Source organism: Pipistrellus kuhlii, unplaced genomic scaffold (assembly GCF_014108245.1).
Source record: "Pipistrellus kuhlii isolate mPipKuh1 unplaced genomic scaffold, mPipKuh1.p scaffold_m20_p_7, whole genome shotgun sequence".
NCBI lineage: Eukaryota > Metazoa > Chordata > Mammalia > Chiroptera > Vespertilionidae > Pipistrellus > Pipistrellus kuhlii.
Window position 1 is genome coordinate 49,246,954 of NW_023425573.1, and position 15,027 is coordinate 49,261,980.

Here is a 15,027-nt window from a genome sequence, read left to right on the forward strand (position 1 = left end):
TTGGGGACAATGAGAAGGCTGAACCATTCCAGTTCTGATTGGAGACATAATCTCCTGAACTTTTTGGTATTGTTCTAAATGCATTTAGGAGGTAAACAGAGTGGTTTAGGGAGTGAAGTGGCCTATGGAAATTCAATAGTTTAGAAATTGATTTGTCATAAGTAAAAGCTCATCTCCACTTAAAATATATACGATTGCCTAAGTCCGACGTAAGTTGTAAAGAATTAGCCATGTTGATTGGTGTACATAATAAAAAAATTATAAACTACAGAAATACCTGTGGTTCCACAGAACAAACAGGATATTTAAAAGAAGAGGCAGGCCCTAGATGGTTTGGCTCAGTGGATAGAGTATTGACCTGTGGACTGAAGAGTCATGGGTTTGATTCCAGTCACGGGCACATGCCTGGGTTGTGGGCTCACTCCTCTGTAGGTGGTGTGCAGGAGGCAGCTGATCAATGATTCTCTCTCATCATTAATATTTCTATCTCTTTCTCCCTCTCCCTCTGAAATCAATAAAAATATATTAAAATAATAATAATAATAATAATAATAATAAAAGAGGAAGGCCCACATGGTTTGGTGTAAAGCTGTAGCCAAGTTAAAGATGTTGAGTTTCACTTTGGAAATGTGTTTTGGGTGCCCATACAAATAGCAAAGGCATTACATATTTGTTAGGATGGGTTGCAGACAAAAAGAGTATGTTTTAGAGTCAGATACACAGAAATGATAGGTTAACTCATGGGAGAGAATGTACACGTCAAATAATGATAGAGAGGCTGAGGTCAAGAGAAAGCATAGCAGTAGAGTTGTGGGTGTGAAGTGGGCACAGGAAGCAGGAAGAAAAGGGTAGTGTCCATCAGTGGAGAAGCATGGGAGACAATGAATGGCCTCTGCAGGAAGGAGTTTTAAACGTGAAAAGATGGTTAGCAGGGTTAGGTACCACCATGAGGTTTAAGAAAGGGGGACTGAGGGCTGTCCTTGAGGTGTTTGTGAGGAAGATCACTAGCAGCACTTGGACACTTGATTTTGACACATCATGCTTAAGATAGCATGTGGGTTACAGGACAGAAGGCACAGGTGATCTTATTCTAGGTATGGATTTCCAAAGAAGAATGTAAATATGATGGCCAGAATAGCAGCTGATAGGAAAACCTAAGTGTGTTTCAAAACCAAGAGTCTGATTTTTTTTTTTTGAAATATAGGGCAAATATATTTTTAGAAAACAAACTTAGAATAGTTAAAGTGTAAAAAGAGTGTAACTGTTTAGTCACTTGAATTCATCATATTTTAGGACATTTTAGTTATTCGGTTTTCATTTTATGTGTTACCATAATGAGTCATGCTTATATCAAATATGTAATGCAAGGTATTAAGTTGGGAATGCTAGTTCCCTCCTTTAATAATAATAAAAAAATTCTGCACATTTCTGCATCTCCCTTCTCTCTGCTTCCTTAGATACATGTGTCTATAGAACATGTAAGGGTTTGATTTTATTTGTTAGTTTCATTGGTTTCTTCCTTGCAAAGATAATACATGTTCACTGTAAAAATATACCTTGGCACAGACAGGCTTAAGGAATAAATTTTTAAAATTCTATAAAATAATGCTATTCAGAGATAGGCAATATATTATTTTGATAAACCTCCTTCAAAATCTCTTTCTATGTGTAGATACCTAGATGATATTTATTTTAATGAGATAACACTGTAAAGTGGTTTTGCACCTAACAGTATGTTGTGGGCATTTTCTATGTCAGTGAATATAAATAAAAAGCATCTTATTCAATGGCAGTCATTGTATGAAGGTACCATAATTCATTTAAGCTGTCTCCTATTGCCAGACACTTAGATTCTTTCCAATTTTTGTGTTTAAGCAGCACTGCAGAGATTGTTCCAATGAGTACATTTTTGTGCACTTGTCCAATTGTCTTTGAATAACTTCCTAAAAGTTGGATGTGGGTCAGAGGCTATACATATGTTATATTATGATACATATTGCCCAATAAGGGCTGTAGCAGCTTATTTCTACCAATAACACCAATCAGTACCCCAAAAGTTCTTTTGAATGTCTTGAAAAAAAATGTTTTTCATCCTCCTTTGTTTTTCATTTTCCTTACTTATAAAATAAAGAGGATGAAATAATCAGTGGTTCTTAAACTTTTTAGCACCTTAAGTCCACTTGAGATTTAAAAAAATTATTGAACAGAAGCTGGAACTGTTGCTTCAGAAAAACACACCTAAGCAAAAATAGAGAAATTTTCATATGCTATTTATGGGAATCCATAGATCTTTTTAAGTTAATTCACAGAGTCTTTAGGATTTAACTCCATGAATCCAAGTGAAGAATCTCTGAATGAGGTGATTTTAAGGTTGCTTTCTCCTTTTAACACTAAAGCACACACATATTGCACACATATCACACTCGTGTGCACACAGAAGTTTAATGTGTATTTGGAAAAACTTTTGACATCTGCTTGTTACAGAACCTAGTCTCATTGTGATCGGTAAAATTGCATGAGTGTGAACAGTTATTGAAATGAATTTCTATTTCAGGTTCTTCAATGGCGAGCCCACCAGGAAGAGGTAGCACAACTGGAAATGGAAATTTCTGCCAGAAGAAGGGAAAAGGAAGAGGAGAAAGAGAAACTGTGGAAGAAGAAGAAATTGTTACAAAGAGAAGAGAAGAAGGAAAAAGTATAAAATTCGCTGTTGCTGTGAATGTGTGAATGAATGTTTAACTGCCTGAGTGAGCTTTGATTAACCTTGGTGTTTGGCATGGGATTTTCATAGGCAGTTCTTAGGAAGATTTTTGGACATGAAGAACCTACTTTATTAACCTGCATAATCACAGATACTTATGATTAGAAAAGATGCTGAGGGTAAAGAAAAGATAGGTTTTGTGACTGTTGTTAAGTCTTGTACTGAGCAGGGCTAAGGCAAAGACCAAGCATACTGGGATAGCATTGTGGTTGACCATAGTGCAGTCAATGACTGTCAAAAAATGTCCATGTGAGAAGGCATTTTGAAAGATGGCAGAAAGACTTTTGTTAGCTTGTAGATGAGCTATTGATATTGGGCCTGAAACCAAAAGAAAAACAATTAAACAAAGAGTAATAAAAGGAATAATTAATCTGTAAGCCAAATTCATGGTCAACCTCTTGCAATTCTATAGGATCAAAGCATCTGTTTTATTTTATTTACTAGAGGCCTGGTACATGAATTCAGGCACCGGTGGGGTTCCTTGGCCTGGCCTGCATCTTCTCTCACTCTGGGACTCCTTGGGGGATGTCAGAGCACTGGTTTTAACCCAATCCTTGTAAGCCAGGCCGAGGGACCCCATCAGTGCATGAGTCCCTGCACCGGGCCATTATTATACATATAAGATCATTGGTTAATCTCTTCCTACCTTCCCTTCTCCCCCCTTCTCTCTGAGATTCATTAGTCATGTTTCCTTGCCTGTGGTTTCCACTCTTGCATTGAGCATCTGCCTCCTGGTGGTTAGTGCACATCATAGCAACCAATCATTCTGCCAGTCATTCCACCATTTGGTTGATTTGCACATTAGACTTTTATTATATAGGATAGAAGTACATTTAAAAAGTATTTTTTAAGTACAGAGAATGATGTAAAAAATGCTTTACTATTCACCACCTAGCCTTGAAACTGTTAATATTTTCATTCCCCAGATTATTTTACCCTACAGATAAGATTGAAGTCCTCTTTTAAGGATATACTGATTCTCATTGCCCTTCTTACCTCCTCAAAAGCAATCTCCATCATGAATTTTATTTCTATCTTTCTAGGCCATCTATTATTGCTTTTCACATATTTTAATATGTAGCTTGTGAATTTAAACTTTTTCATGAATACTATCATACTGCAGCATGTACTTCATTCGACCTTACAATTTTGAGATATCCTATGTCAATATACAGAGACCTGGTTCATGCCTTTTAATATGCTACACAGTGTTCCATTGTAGAACTAAGCTACCACCTATCTCTTCTCTTAGTGGTTGACATTTAAGTTTCTAAAGTTTTGTTTTTGCAACCATGCTGTAACAGGCACTGCATACATGTCTGCGGGCATATGTGCACAGCTTTCTCTAGGGTACACTTTGGAGGGGAATTACTATGTTCTTGATCTGTATGCTTTTCATTTTATAAGGTTTTTTTGTTATAAGGTTTTTTACTTTTATTTTATAAGATATTATAACTTTTCTTCTTGACTTATGCCAGTCTTATTAATGTAAACAGTGTCTCATTGTTTTAAATTGGACTCTTCTGATCACTTGAAAGATTAAAAATCTCCTCATATTCATTGGAAAGTTTTCTTCATCTGTGAATTGCTTTTTTGTACTTTTTGTTCATTTGTCCATTTTTTTCTTTATTAATCTGTAGAAGTTGTTGTAAATTCTGCATTTCCTTTCATTAGTTATATGGATTCCAAATGTTTTCTTCCATTACTGACATGCCTCTAAATTTTCTCTGTGGCATCTGTAGTTTCACAGAAATTTAAAATGACAAATTAATTGAAGTTTTTAAGCTTCTCTTTCTGAATGATGCATTCCTTTAGGAGTTGTGACCTGGTAGTAAGAGCATCTCTACAGAGAGCTTATATGTTTGCCTCTGATAAGGGCCCCATGCCTTTCACTGGCCCAGGACCAGTTGGTATGTTAACTTGAGACTCAGGACCTGTGCTGGGAGCTGGAGTGGGTGCTGACTCAACACAGATCCACAATCCCAGCCTGGATTCTCCAGTAGACCCTTCACTCCTCTGGTCCCCTTGTCACTTTCCTGGGAGGTGGTCATAGTGCATCTAGTTCCTATTTTGTGTATGGATGATCCCTGCATGACTTCTTGCTCTTTGTAAACTTGGTTCTAGCTCCTTTGTGCACAGGTCCTTCAATTAATTAATATTAAAAAATCCTGCCACCAAGTTCTCAGACCCTAAGAGTTCCTAGGGTTTGGCTTCCTCTAACTGCTCTGATTTTGAGTTCTATTTATTTTTAGCACTGAGACATTGGTGTGTGTGTGTGTGTGTGTGTGTGTGTGTGTATGCGTGTGTGTGTGTGTAGTGTAGTGTAGTGTTGTGTTATAGTGTGTCCAAAATATTTATGTGTTTAAAGTAAGAAAGAAGATTTCCATCTTAACTCAGACATACTTATCATAGTTCTGGCTACCTTTATGTATATTAGCAAAAAAAATCCATGTTCTATTTATTTTAGCTATTTTATATGTTGGTGACCAATTTTAGTGCTTTAATTTTAACACTAGCTTGGCAAAAAAAAAAAAAAAAATGCTCATAGGCAGTTTCGCTGTCTTGGGACTAGTTGCTGTGTTAGCTGGGGCTGTTTCACCTGCCTGGCTTTCTCTTTTTTTAAGAGAGCAGCAACAGAGGAGAAACCATGTGTAAAACCCCACTGCAGGGTTCATGAACAAGAGATATCTTTGTCCTAATTCTTCTTCCCAGTGTTTGTCCTTTATGGAATAATAATGTCTTTTTGTTGGGATAATATTGTATTTTTGTTGGAATAACATTTTGATTTGTATTCAGTGTCAAAGTTTACCCTAGTAGGTACCCATCTCCTTTCAAAATCTACCTTTACATTATTAGGTCACTCTTTTCTGTGTTTTAAAACTCTAGTTGAACATATTGTACACAGTTTTCATGGCTTTATTCTAGACTCGGGGAAAGTTTTGATTTATAAGCTGTTAGGAGATAATGGTAATATTTCAGAAGCCTCTTTCCACTTTTGATATTATTGTCATGATAAAAATCAAAAGATGTTGCCTTTCTATAAACTATCCCTAGGAGCTATTGTAAGAAACAAAATTACTATGCTAGATGAACCTTAAAACACTTGATGTGTGATATTGGTCTCAACATCACCTTTTCAGTAGACTGGCTTTTTGGATGGCTTGAGTAGCATAAAGAAAGTATCACAGCATTTTAGGAGTTTGTTGCTGCATGATGTTAGGACTTTTATGGAATCTGAAGTAAGGAAAGTTTCAGCCTTGCTCCTAAAATGAAGATTTTAACCAAGGCTCACCTAAAAATGAGACTTGTCCTTCCTTTGGCAGGCATATCACAAGTCTCCCCCAATTTTAGCCAACTCCTAATTCAGCATTGAAACCAGCCACACTGTGTGACTGAGGGATGAGGGGCATTATCAGGGAAGTCAGATGCCTCCACAGCCGTGTGGCCTTCAGCCTTACCTCAGAGATTTTCTTTTTTGGGTGGGAGGAAGAAGGAATCTATCATTTTGTGATCTCTTAGTTTTAAGTGACATTGCACCAATAAATACCAAGAGACCCAGGCTCCAGTACTCCCATAGAACCTTGGCATGGCACGTGGGTGCTCCCCCTTGTCTTCAGGCGACCTGGCAAACACTCAGCATTATGTTCATCCTGCAGACAGATAACCAGCAAAGAGGAAGGAGAATCTAAAACAGAAGAGGGCAGGCCATCATAAACAGAATGCAGTGCTGCTTCAGAGAAGATTCAAGAAGCTCTGTGCTTGAATCCACAGTACCTTCCAATTATTCGATAGATCAAAACCATCCTCTCAGGGTGGGAATCTCTGGGTTCTTATGAGTGCATTTCATTATAAAATCATAACAATCTCTTCTCCAGTATTTCTTAATCTAATAATATACTGATCTAAAAAGCTAAAAGTGTGTGGGAGGAGGGAGGGCGGGGGGGGGGCAGCAAGTGGGAGAAGGTCAACACAGGAGAAAGATAAAAAACTATATTCTGAGATTTTAAACTCTGCTTCTTTGGAATTGTTGATACATAAAGGAGCCAATGAATAACTCCTGTAATAGGCAGGCTTCTAAGATGGGCCCCCAGATTTCCTGCTCCTGTGAGATGCATGCCCTATATAATGGCCAGGGCGATAAATGCCATGGATTAGGTTATATTGTATGACACAGACCACCTTGGGAAAGGGGAGATTATCTGGGTGGGCTTGACCTAACCATGAGTCCTTTAAAAGCAAAGAATTTCCTTTGGCTGCTCACAGGAGAGGTAGTCAGAGATTTGAAACATGACAAGAACATAACTCATGTTTGTGGCTTAAAGATTGAGTAGATCACATGGCAAGGAATGGGAGGAGGAACATCTAGGGGCTGACCATGGCTGACAGCCAGAAAGGTAGTGAGAACCTATAACCTGTACTGTAGTTCTATAACCATAAGGAGCTGAATTCTGCCAAAAGCAAGAATGAGCAGATTTTTCTATAAAGCATCCAGATGAGAACTCACTATAGTCAACACCTTGATTTCAGCCTTGTGATGTCATGAGCAGAGAGCCCAGCCACACCTTAATGAACATTGACTTAGGATTCTGAGCTAATAATTGACTATTGTTTTAAGCTGCTAAATTTGTGGTAATTTGTTACACAGCAATTAAAAAATTAACACAGGTTTTAGTACCTACAAGTAAAATGCTGCCAAAACAAATCTAGAAACATGTGGAAGTGGCTTTGGAATTGGGGTCTGAGGAGATGCTGGAAGAATCCGAGGAGCATGATTAAAACAAGACTAGAATGCCTTGAACAGACTGCTAATAGAAATACAAACGATAGAGATGTGGCTGGTGAGGACTCAGAAAAATTCAGCAAATGTATTATTAGAAACTAGGGATAGGAAGATCACAGTAATGTGGTGGGAGAAAGCCTAGGGAAATTCTGTCCTGTGGTAGGTAAAAAGCTGTCCTAAATAATGAACTCCATGTGTGATGAACTGAAAACAGTTTATAAAGTGTGTGTACCTTCTAGGTGATCTTAATCTATCCAATAAAATTTATGTGCCATTAATATGCTGACTAATACTAATTAATATCTCCTGACTAGACTTCTCTCTTGAACTGCAGACTCACATATCTCACTGCTTCAAATCTGATATGCCCAAAATGTATTCTTGTTTTAACTTCCAAACCTACTCTGGAGTTAAGAGATTGTTGCAGACAGCATCAGATGGAGAAAAGTCTGAGTGTGCTAATATAAAACTTTTTGTTATAACCTCAAAAAGATGAAAAGATTAGAGTGTTCAGTCATATGAAAGACCCTTCTAGGAAATTAATGGTATTTCTTACAGATCTTCTCACACTGGAAGGCCTTTAGGATGTTTAAAGACAGTCTTTTCTTGGCCACCTCAACAGGAAGCCAAAAGAGAGAAGGGATTATCTCAAGAATACCTGTGGGTATGGCATTTTTCTAATGGAGTGAATCCCCATAAGTCCACAATAGCTCATTTGGTACTTGAGAAAATTTTATTAGAAACACTGATTTCTGGTAAGACAAATATATGTTGTCTAAAACATGCCAGCTTGGACTGAAAAGAACTGAGAAAATATGAAGTGAAAGGAGGCTCAAGGATCCACCCTCCCCACCTTCCCTCACCCCCCCCCTCCCCCATCCCAATTCTATTGGCAAGAAGCAGGCTACATTCTTCTTACTTCCACCCCCCAATCCAGACTTGGGAAAAGCTTCCCTTCCTCCTCATCACCTTACTCATAGAATAGTTATGTCAGCTCCTAGTAAGGCATATTGACAGTAAGACTGTGTATACTCCCAAAGGCATCACTAAAGGTCCAAATAGGAAGATCATTCACTCATTAGTCCACTTATTCAATAAGTATGCACCAAGTGCCTTTAATATAACACATAGTACACCCAGTCCTCCATGCAATTGTAAGGTCACTCTACTCAAACAGAAATTGCCCCTTTTCTGGTATCTTTTTAAAGGGATATATTTGCCTGTTCTGCCACAAAGATAATATGCAATTCTTGGTTAGGTCATTAGATGCTCTTACTATTAGTTCAGGAATTTATTTATTTTATTTTATTTTATTTTATTTTATTAGCTTCAAACTTTATAAGTAGAACAAAAGGGTCAATAGAGAAAAACTAAAATTATAAAATGAGTTGAACTATATGGAGTTTGCTACTAGTTAAATTAAGTGTAACTATATACAATAAATAAAATGTATCTGCACATATGCATAGTAAGTGCAAATGCGTATATCTGTGCAGTATGTACACTTACATCCATAATTATTGTGTGACTCTCCTACCTCTCTTAGTGAGGATTGATGAAGGCATGAACTTGAGGAGGATCGCAAGGAAACTTTGACCTCAGTCATTTATGCCTGGCCGTCCTCCTCTCTTATTTCCTGGTCTTGTATTATAAAACTATACCTTGGCCATCTATACTCACACCAAACCACGCTGATCTGGTGGCTTCCTAGTGTGAATGCTCCTATACCAATAAAGGTCATTAGTTTTGACACATTTGATCAAAGTTTAGGCCTTAGAGTATAAACTTTTTGCACTGATTCCTTTTTACTAATTTTTTTTCTTTTTTGCTTGGGCCTTTAATTGCTATTGTATGCATTTGTGCACCCTAGGAGCTGCAGGATATGAAACTGTCCTCTGCAATTTCCTTTAAATACTTTTGATGAATTGGCTTTCACTTCATGGAATGAATGCCTTGCAGTTGCAGAGGGAGGGTGCCTAGATCTTGGGGACTTAGTGGGAGAAAGGACCTTTATAATCAGAACTCTGCTTGGAAAGCATCCCTGTCAGAAAGGCCCCTCAGAAATGGGACCGTCTGGTCCACACCATGGTCTGTTTCCTCCAACTCCTTTGCCCTCATGCTGCTCCTTCTCAACCTTGAGTAAAGTAAAAGTGTGTGTGTGTGTGTGTGTGTGTGTGTGTGTGTGTGTGTAAGAGAGAGGGGGTTAGGGGAGGGAGAGAGATACCTAACTGGAACCCATTTAGACCGGAACACAACTCAAGGTATAAATGTTGTCAATTTATATAATACTAAAGGCCTATTGCAGGAAGATTCCTGCAAGAATAGGGCTTCCTGTGGCCTGAGTGAAGCAGAGAAGGGAGCAAAGCCCGCTGAGGTGGGGTTCCCTCCTGCCCCTGGGCTTTCTCTCTTGCTGCTGCTGCCCCGCTTTCTGCTTCCCCCCCCCTTCCTTCTATGTTGTCTTTAGTCTTCTCTCCTCACCTACGTATGCAAATTAACTACAATCTTTGTTGGGTTAATTTGCATACTCACTCTGATTAGCTGGTGGGTGTAGCAGAGTGATGGTCAATTTACATGTTTCTCTTTTATTAGTGTAGATATCACTGGGGACCAACTGAATGGTGAACACAAAAAAACACTAGCAGTACTCAATAATGCAGTCACATCCAGATGATCTAAAATTGGCTTATAACACTTTTTCATAAAATGGAGAATATTGAATGCAAGAACTCTCATAGACTCTTTGGACCCTGAAACTATGCCTTTGAACCTTTATGAACAGTTTGACCTTTGCTCTAACATCCACCCATCCAAATCTCTCACTATAAGCATCCTCTTTGCAAAAGAACCACCTGCCACTGGAGTGAAGTATCCCCATCTAGTTGAGGACCAATCTGTTGAATTGCTTCCTACCCTCAGTTTTGAGGCTCTCTCAACTACTCACTCAGAAATGTGATCTTGCAGTCAAAGTTTAACTGGGTGATTTTCTTTTAATTATTTGTCTTTTTTTGGAATTTGGTTAAATACTCCAAACATGGGAGCTATGAAACCTGAGTAAATTAACTATCAGAATTTTATAATGATCCAAATCAGAAGATAATGTATATTTTATGTAGAAATGATTCCAAAAACAAACTGTGGGTTCATACTTTATTTTCTGAATATTTAATATCAGTCATCTGATTAATATTATATGAGTAAAGAAATTAGTGTAGTATGGGAGGTTTAATTGTCCAAGAGATCATATAATTTTTAAATATTCATAATGTTTCTTGTTTTGCTATTAAATTTGGAAATGAATATTAATAGAAGCTTATTAACTAATTCTAACCTTACATATGAGACTGAACTTAGGGTCAGTTCTCAGTATATGAGTCAGTAAGTGGCAGAAAGGCAGATGGTAGTCCAAGAAGCTCATTTTTCTGGTTTCAACTGTCTTTTAAAAGTGAAATTTCCACCCAGCCAGTGTAGTTCAATGGTTGAGCATCAACCTCTGAACCAGGAGGTCAAGGTTTGATTCCAGTCAGGACACATGCCCTGGTTGCAGGCTCGATCCTCAGAAGGGGGCATGCAGGAGGCAGCCAACTGATGATTTTCTGTCATTTAGTTCCACTCTAATTGAACTGTAAGAAACTGGATCATTATAATTTGATAGATTTTCTATTTCTCTCTCCCTCTCCCTTCCTCTCTCTGAAATCAATAAAAACATATTTATTTTTTTAAATAGTGAAATTTCCATTGGAACTTTTTCTTTTCAAAGTAGAAAAGCTGATAACAGGACAGGTTTTTTTCTTTTTCTTTTTTTGTTCTTTCTTTTTAAAATTAAATTTATTGGGGTGACATTGGTCAATAAGAGCATATATGTTTTGAGTGTACATTTCTATGATACGTGATCTGTATATTACATTGTGTGCCCACCACCCATAGTCAAACCTTCTCTTGTCACCATATACTTGGCCTCCTTTACCCTTTACTACCCCCCTTTACTATTGTCTGTGTCTATGAGGTTCAGTTTTATGTCCCTCATATGACTGAAATCATATGTTTCTTAGCTTTTTCTGACTGACTTGTGTCACTTACCATAATAGTCACAAGGTTCATCCATGTTGTTGCAAATGGCAGCATTTCATCTTTTCCTTTGGCTGAATAGTAATCCACAGTATAAATGTACCACAACTTCTTTATCCAATCTTCTATCAAGGGATGCTTTGGTTGTCTCCATGTTTTGCCCACCATGAATAAAGCTGCAAAGAACATAGGGAAACCTGTATCTTTGAAATTAAATGTTTTTGAGTTTTTTAGGTAGAAACCCTGAAAAGGGTTCGCTGGGTCATATGGTAACTCTGTTAGCAATTTTTTAAGGAAGTGCCATACTGTTTTCCATAGTGGCTGTACCAGTTTATATTCCCATCAGTGGTGAATGAGGTTTCTTTTTCTCCACAACTTCTCCAGCACTTGTTATTACTTACCTTGTTGACAATAGCTATTCTAACAGGTGTGGGATGGTATTTCATTGTGGTTTTGACTTCCATTTCTCTAATAGCTAGTGAGGTTGGACATCTTTTCATATATTTGTTTGCCATTTGTATGTTTTCTTGAGAGAGGTTTTTTTCTTTTTTCTTTTTAAGTTAAAAAAGTCAGATGGAGGGGAGGGAAAAAACCTCTGGATGATCAAGAGCTAGATATATTTGTTTTCCTATAAAATATTTCCCAATAGACAACTTTAGAAGAAAAGTCTTAAAAATTAACTCCAGATGTCAATTTTGGGTTATATTTTCTGGGTAGACATTCATTATCTATGGTGATTTAATTTTATGGAGTGCTTGCTATGTGCAGGTCACTGCTCTATGTTCATTTTATCTTCTTAACTACTAAAGGGGTGTGTACTAGCATGATCTTCATTTTATAAATGAAGAAACAGAGATACAAAGAATGTACATATTTTGTACATCCCAAGTATTAGGTCTAGTAATAATTAATGTCGTTTTCTAATACTTTTTTTAAATCGAATTTATTTAAACAATACAACAAAATTTAATCAACAATATAGTTGCCGTTGTTTTCTACTACTTGTGCCCAATGCTCAGGAAGCATTTTAATCCCTCTGTTGTAAAATTCTTGTGATTTTGATGCAAAAAATTCGGTCAAGGCATTTTTGAGGCATTCTTCATTATTAAATTTTTTTCCAAGAAGAAAGTTTTGCAAAGAACGAAACAAATGGTAATCGGAAGGGGCAATATCAGGAGAATATGCAGGTTGAGGGAGAACTTCCCATTCCAACTGGCGCAGTTTTTCAGCAGTGATTCTTGCAGTATGCGGTCGTGCGGTATCGTGGTGAAGAATTACGCCCTTCCGATTAATCAGCGCGGGTTCTTTTTCTCTTAAAGCTTGGGCTAACCTTTCCAATTGGACACTATACACTGCACTTGTAATGGTTTGGTTAGATGGTAAAAATTCATAATGAAGAATTTCTTTAAAATTCCACCAAACACACATCACTTTTTTTGCATGCAAGTCAGGTTTTGGCGTGGGCTGCGGAGCCTCATTTTTGTCAAACCATTGAGGCCGCCTTTTCAAATTAACATACAGCACCCATTCTTCTTCTCCGGTAACAATTTGCTCTAAAAACGGCAAACGGTTTTGACGAGAGAGGAGCGAACTGCAAATTGTGACTCTTTGATTACGGTTGTTGTCGGTCAACTCATGAGGAACCCATTTTCCAAACTTTTGGACTTTGCCAAGTGCACGCAATTGATTGGAAGTTGTTTTTTGTGAACAATTTAAAGTTGTCGCAAGCTCTTGTTGGGTAATTTGAGGATTTTGCACCAAAAGAGCTTGAAGAGCTTCTTGATCAAAATTGGACACACGGCCTCGACCACTCTTGTCATCTAACGAAAAATTTCCCTCGCGAAATTTCTCAAACCAACGCTGGCATTTTCTGACGCTAACTGCATCTTGACCAAGAGCACTACAGATGTTTTTTGCAGCCTCATTTGCTTTTCTTCCTAATTGGAACTCGTAAAGCATGCAGTGCCGAATATGCTCTTCATCCGCCATCTTCTTAGCCCTAGTTTTGCAACAAAAACCAAACCAAACACAAACTTTTTCAAGCAAAACTTGTTAATTGCACTTCACACGTTCTGTAGATACCACGTGTTTGAAGGTTATGTCAATACAAGTCAACGCCAAGCAAGATTTTAAACGAATGTTTAAAAACGACATTAATTAGTACTAGACCCGATAATATATCCATTAAGAGGTGCAGTTAGGATTTGAACTCAGGGGGGCTAATTCTATAGTTCATGATTTTGAACACTGGTATGCTGCCCACCATTATAATTGCTGTTAAGTTTGTGATTAATCAATTTTGAGAAATCCTGGTTTCAAACTATTTGCTATAGTGTCATTTTATGGCTGTAGTCCTGTCCTACTTTACCTGTTAGTAGATAGGTAATTGATACTTTTGACTCTGTAATAGTCTGCTTACTGAGAATATTTTATGTCCTACAGGTACACACAGTTTCAATGTGTTTGTCTCCTTATTCTTAATATTCTCTCGGGATTTCTCTCCTTGGGTTAATGAACCATTCTAAACTGAAAGAAGACGGATCATTATTGTTTGATCACAATTGAAGCATAAATTATAACCGTGTGTTATGGATAGATTAAAAAACACTTTCATTGCCTCCTAAGTGCTGTTCTTTGGTTAAGTAGTAGACGGAAGAAAATATTAATGATTTTGATGTGATTTTATTTTTTACTTATCAATATCTTACTTTACAAGAAGATAATTTCCATAGTCTTCCAATATCACATCTATCAACCTATCAGAATCTGTACCTAGTACCCATCTCCCTCCATTTGCAACGTATGAATTAAGTGTCTGCACTCCTTTCTAAGGCCAGACCCTTCACTCACACACTGAATCCTGTTCCCTCTCTCCCAGACAAGGTTATCCCAATCGTTCTCCCACCACCATCTCCTCCTTTTTTTCTACATCTTTCCTACAAATTATTTCCTACTGACCTAAAAATATATCATTATGGCTTGTATTTAAAAAAATAATAATCTCCCTTGACCTTTCTCCCTTAGGAAAATCGCACCATTCTATAGCACATACACACTGTCTCTAACTTCTTTTTGCCCATTCTCTCTTGAGCGATTTTGTCCCTCCCCTCAGCAAAGCTGTGCTTGCCAAGGTCATCATTGATGTTCATGTTGCTAAATCCAGGGATAACTTCTCAGTCCTTACCTTACACAAACATTCAGATGAAAGTAGTTACTGCCTCCTCCTTGGGAGACTTGATATTTGGCTTCTAGAAAGCCAATTCTTTTTGTTCTCTTGTCTCACTGTTTTCTCTTTTTCAATAACCTTGGGTGGATCCTTCTCATAGTTCTAGCTTCTAAATCTGAGAGTGGTCTGGGTGCTCAGTCCTCTAAGAATGTATACCTTATAGGTGATCTCAATCAATCCAATGTAACCTATATG

The 15,027-nt window shown here is 37.6% G+C and overlaps 1 protein-coding gene across 1 annotated transcript in view; it reads left to right on the top strand.

Annotated features, from left to right (window-relative positions):
* CCDC148 (coiled-coil domain containing 148) overlaps window positions 1-15,027 on the top strand; it is a 198,223-nt gene that overhangs the window by 128,186 nt on the left and 55,010 nt on the right. Inside the window, exon 11 of the mRNA XM_045575445.1 lies at window positions 2,555-2,695. Coding sequence (XP_045431401.1) covers window positions 2,555-2,695 — 141 coding nt within the window. The remainder of the gene's footprint in view (window positions 1-2,554; window positions 2,696-15,027) is intronic.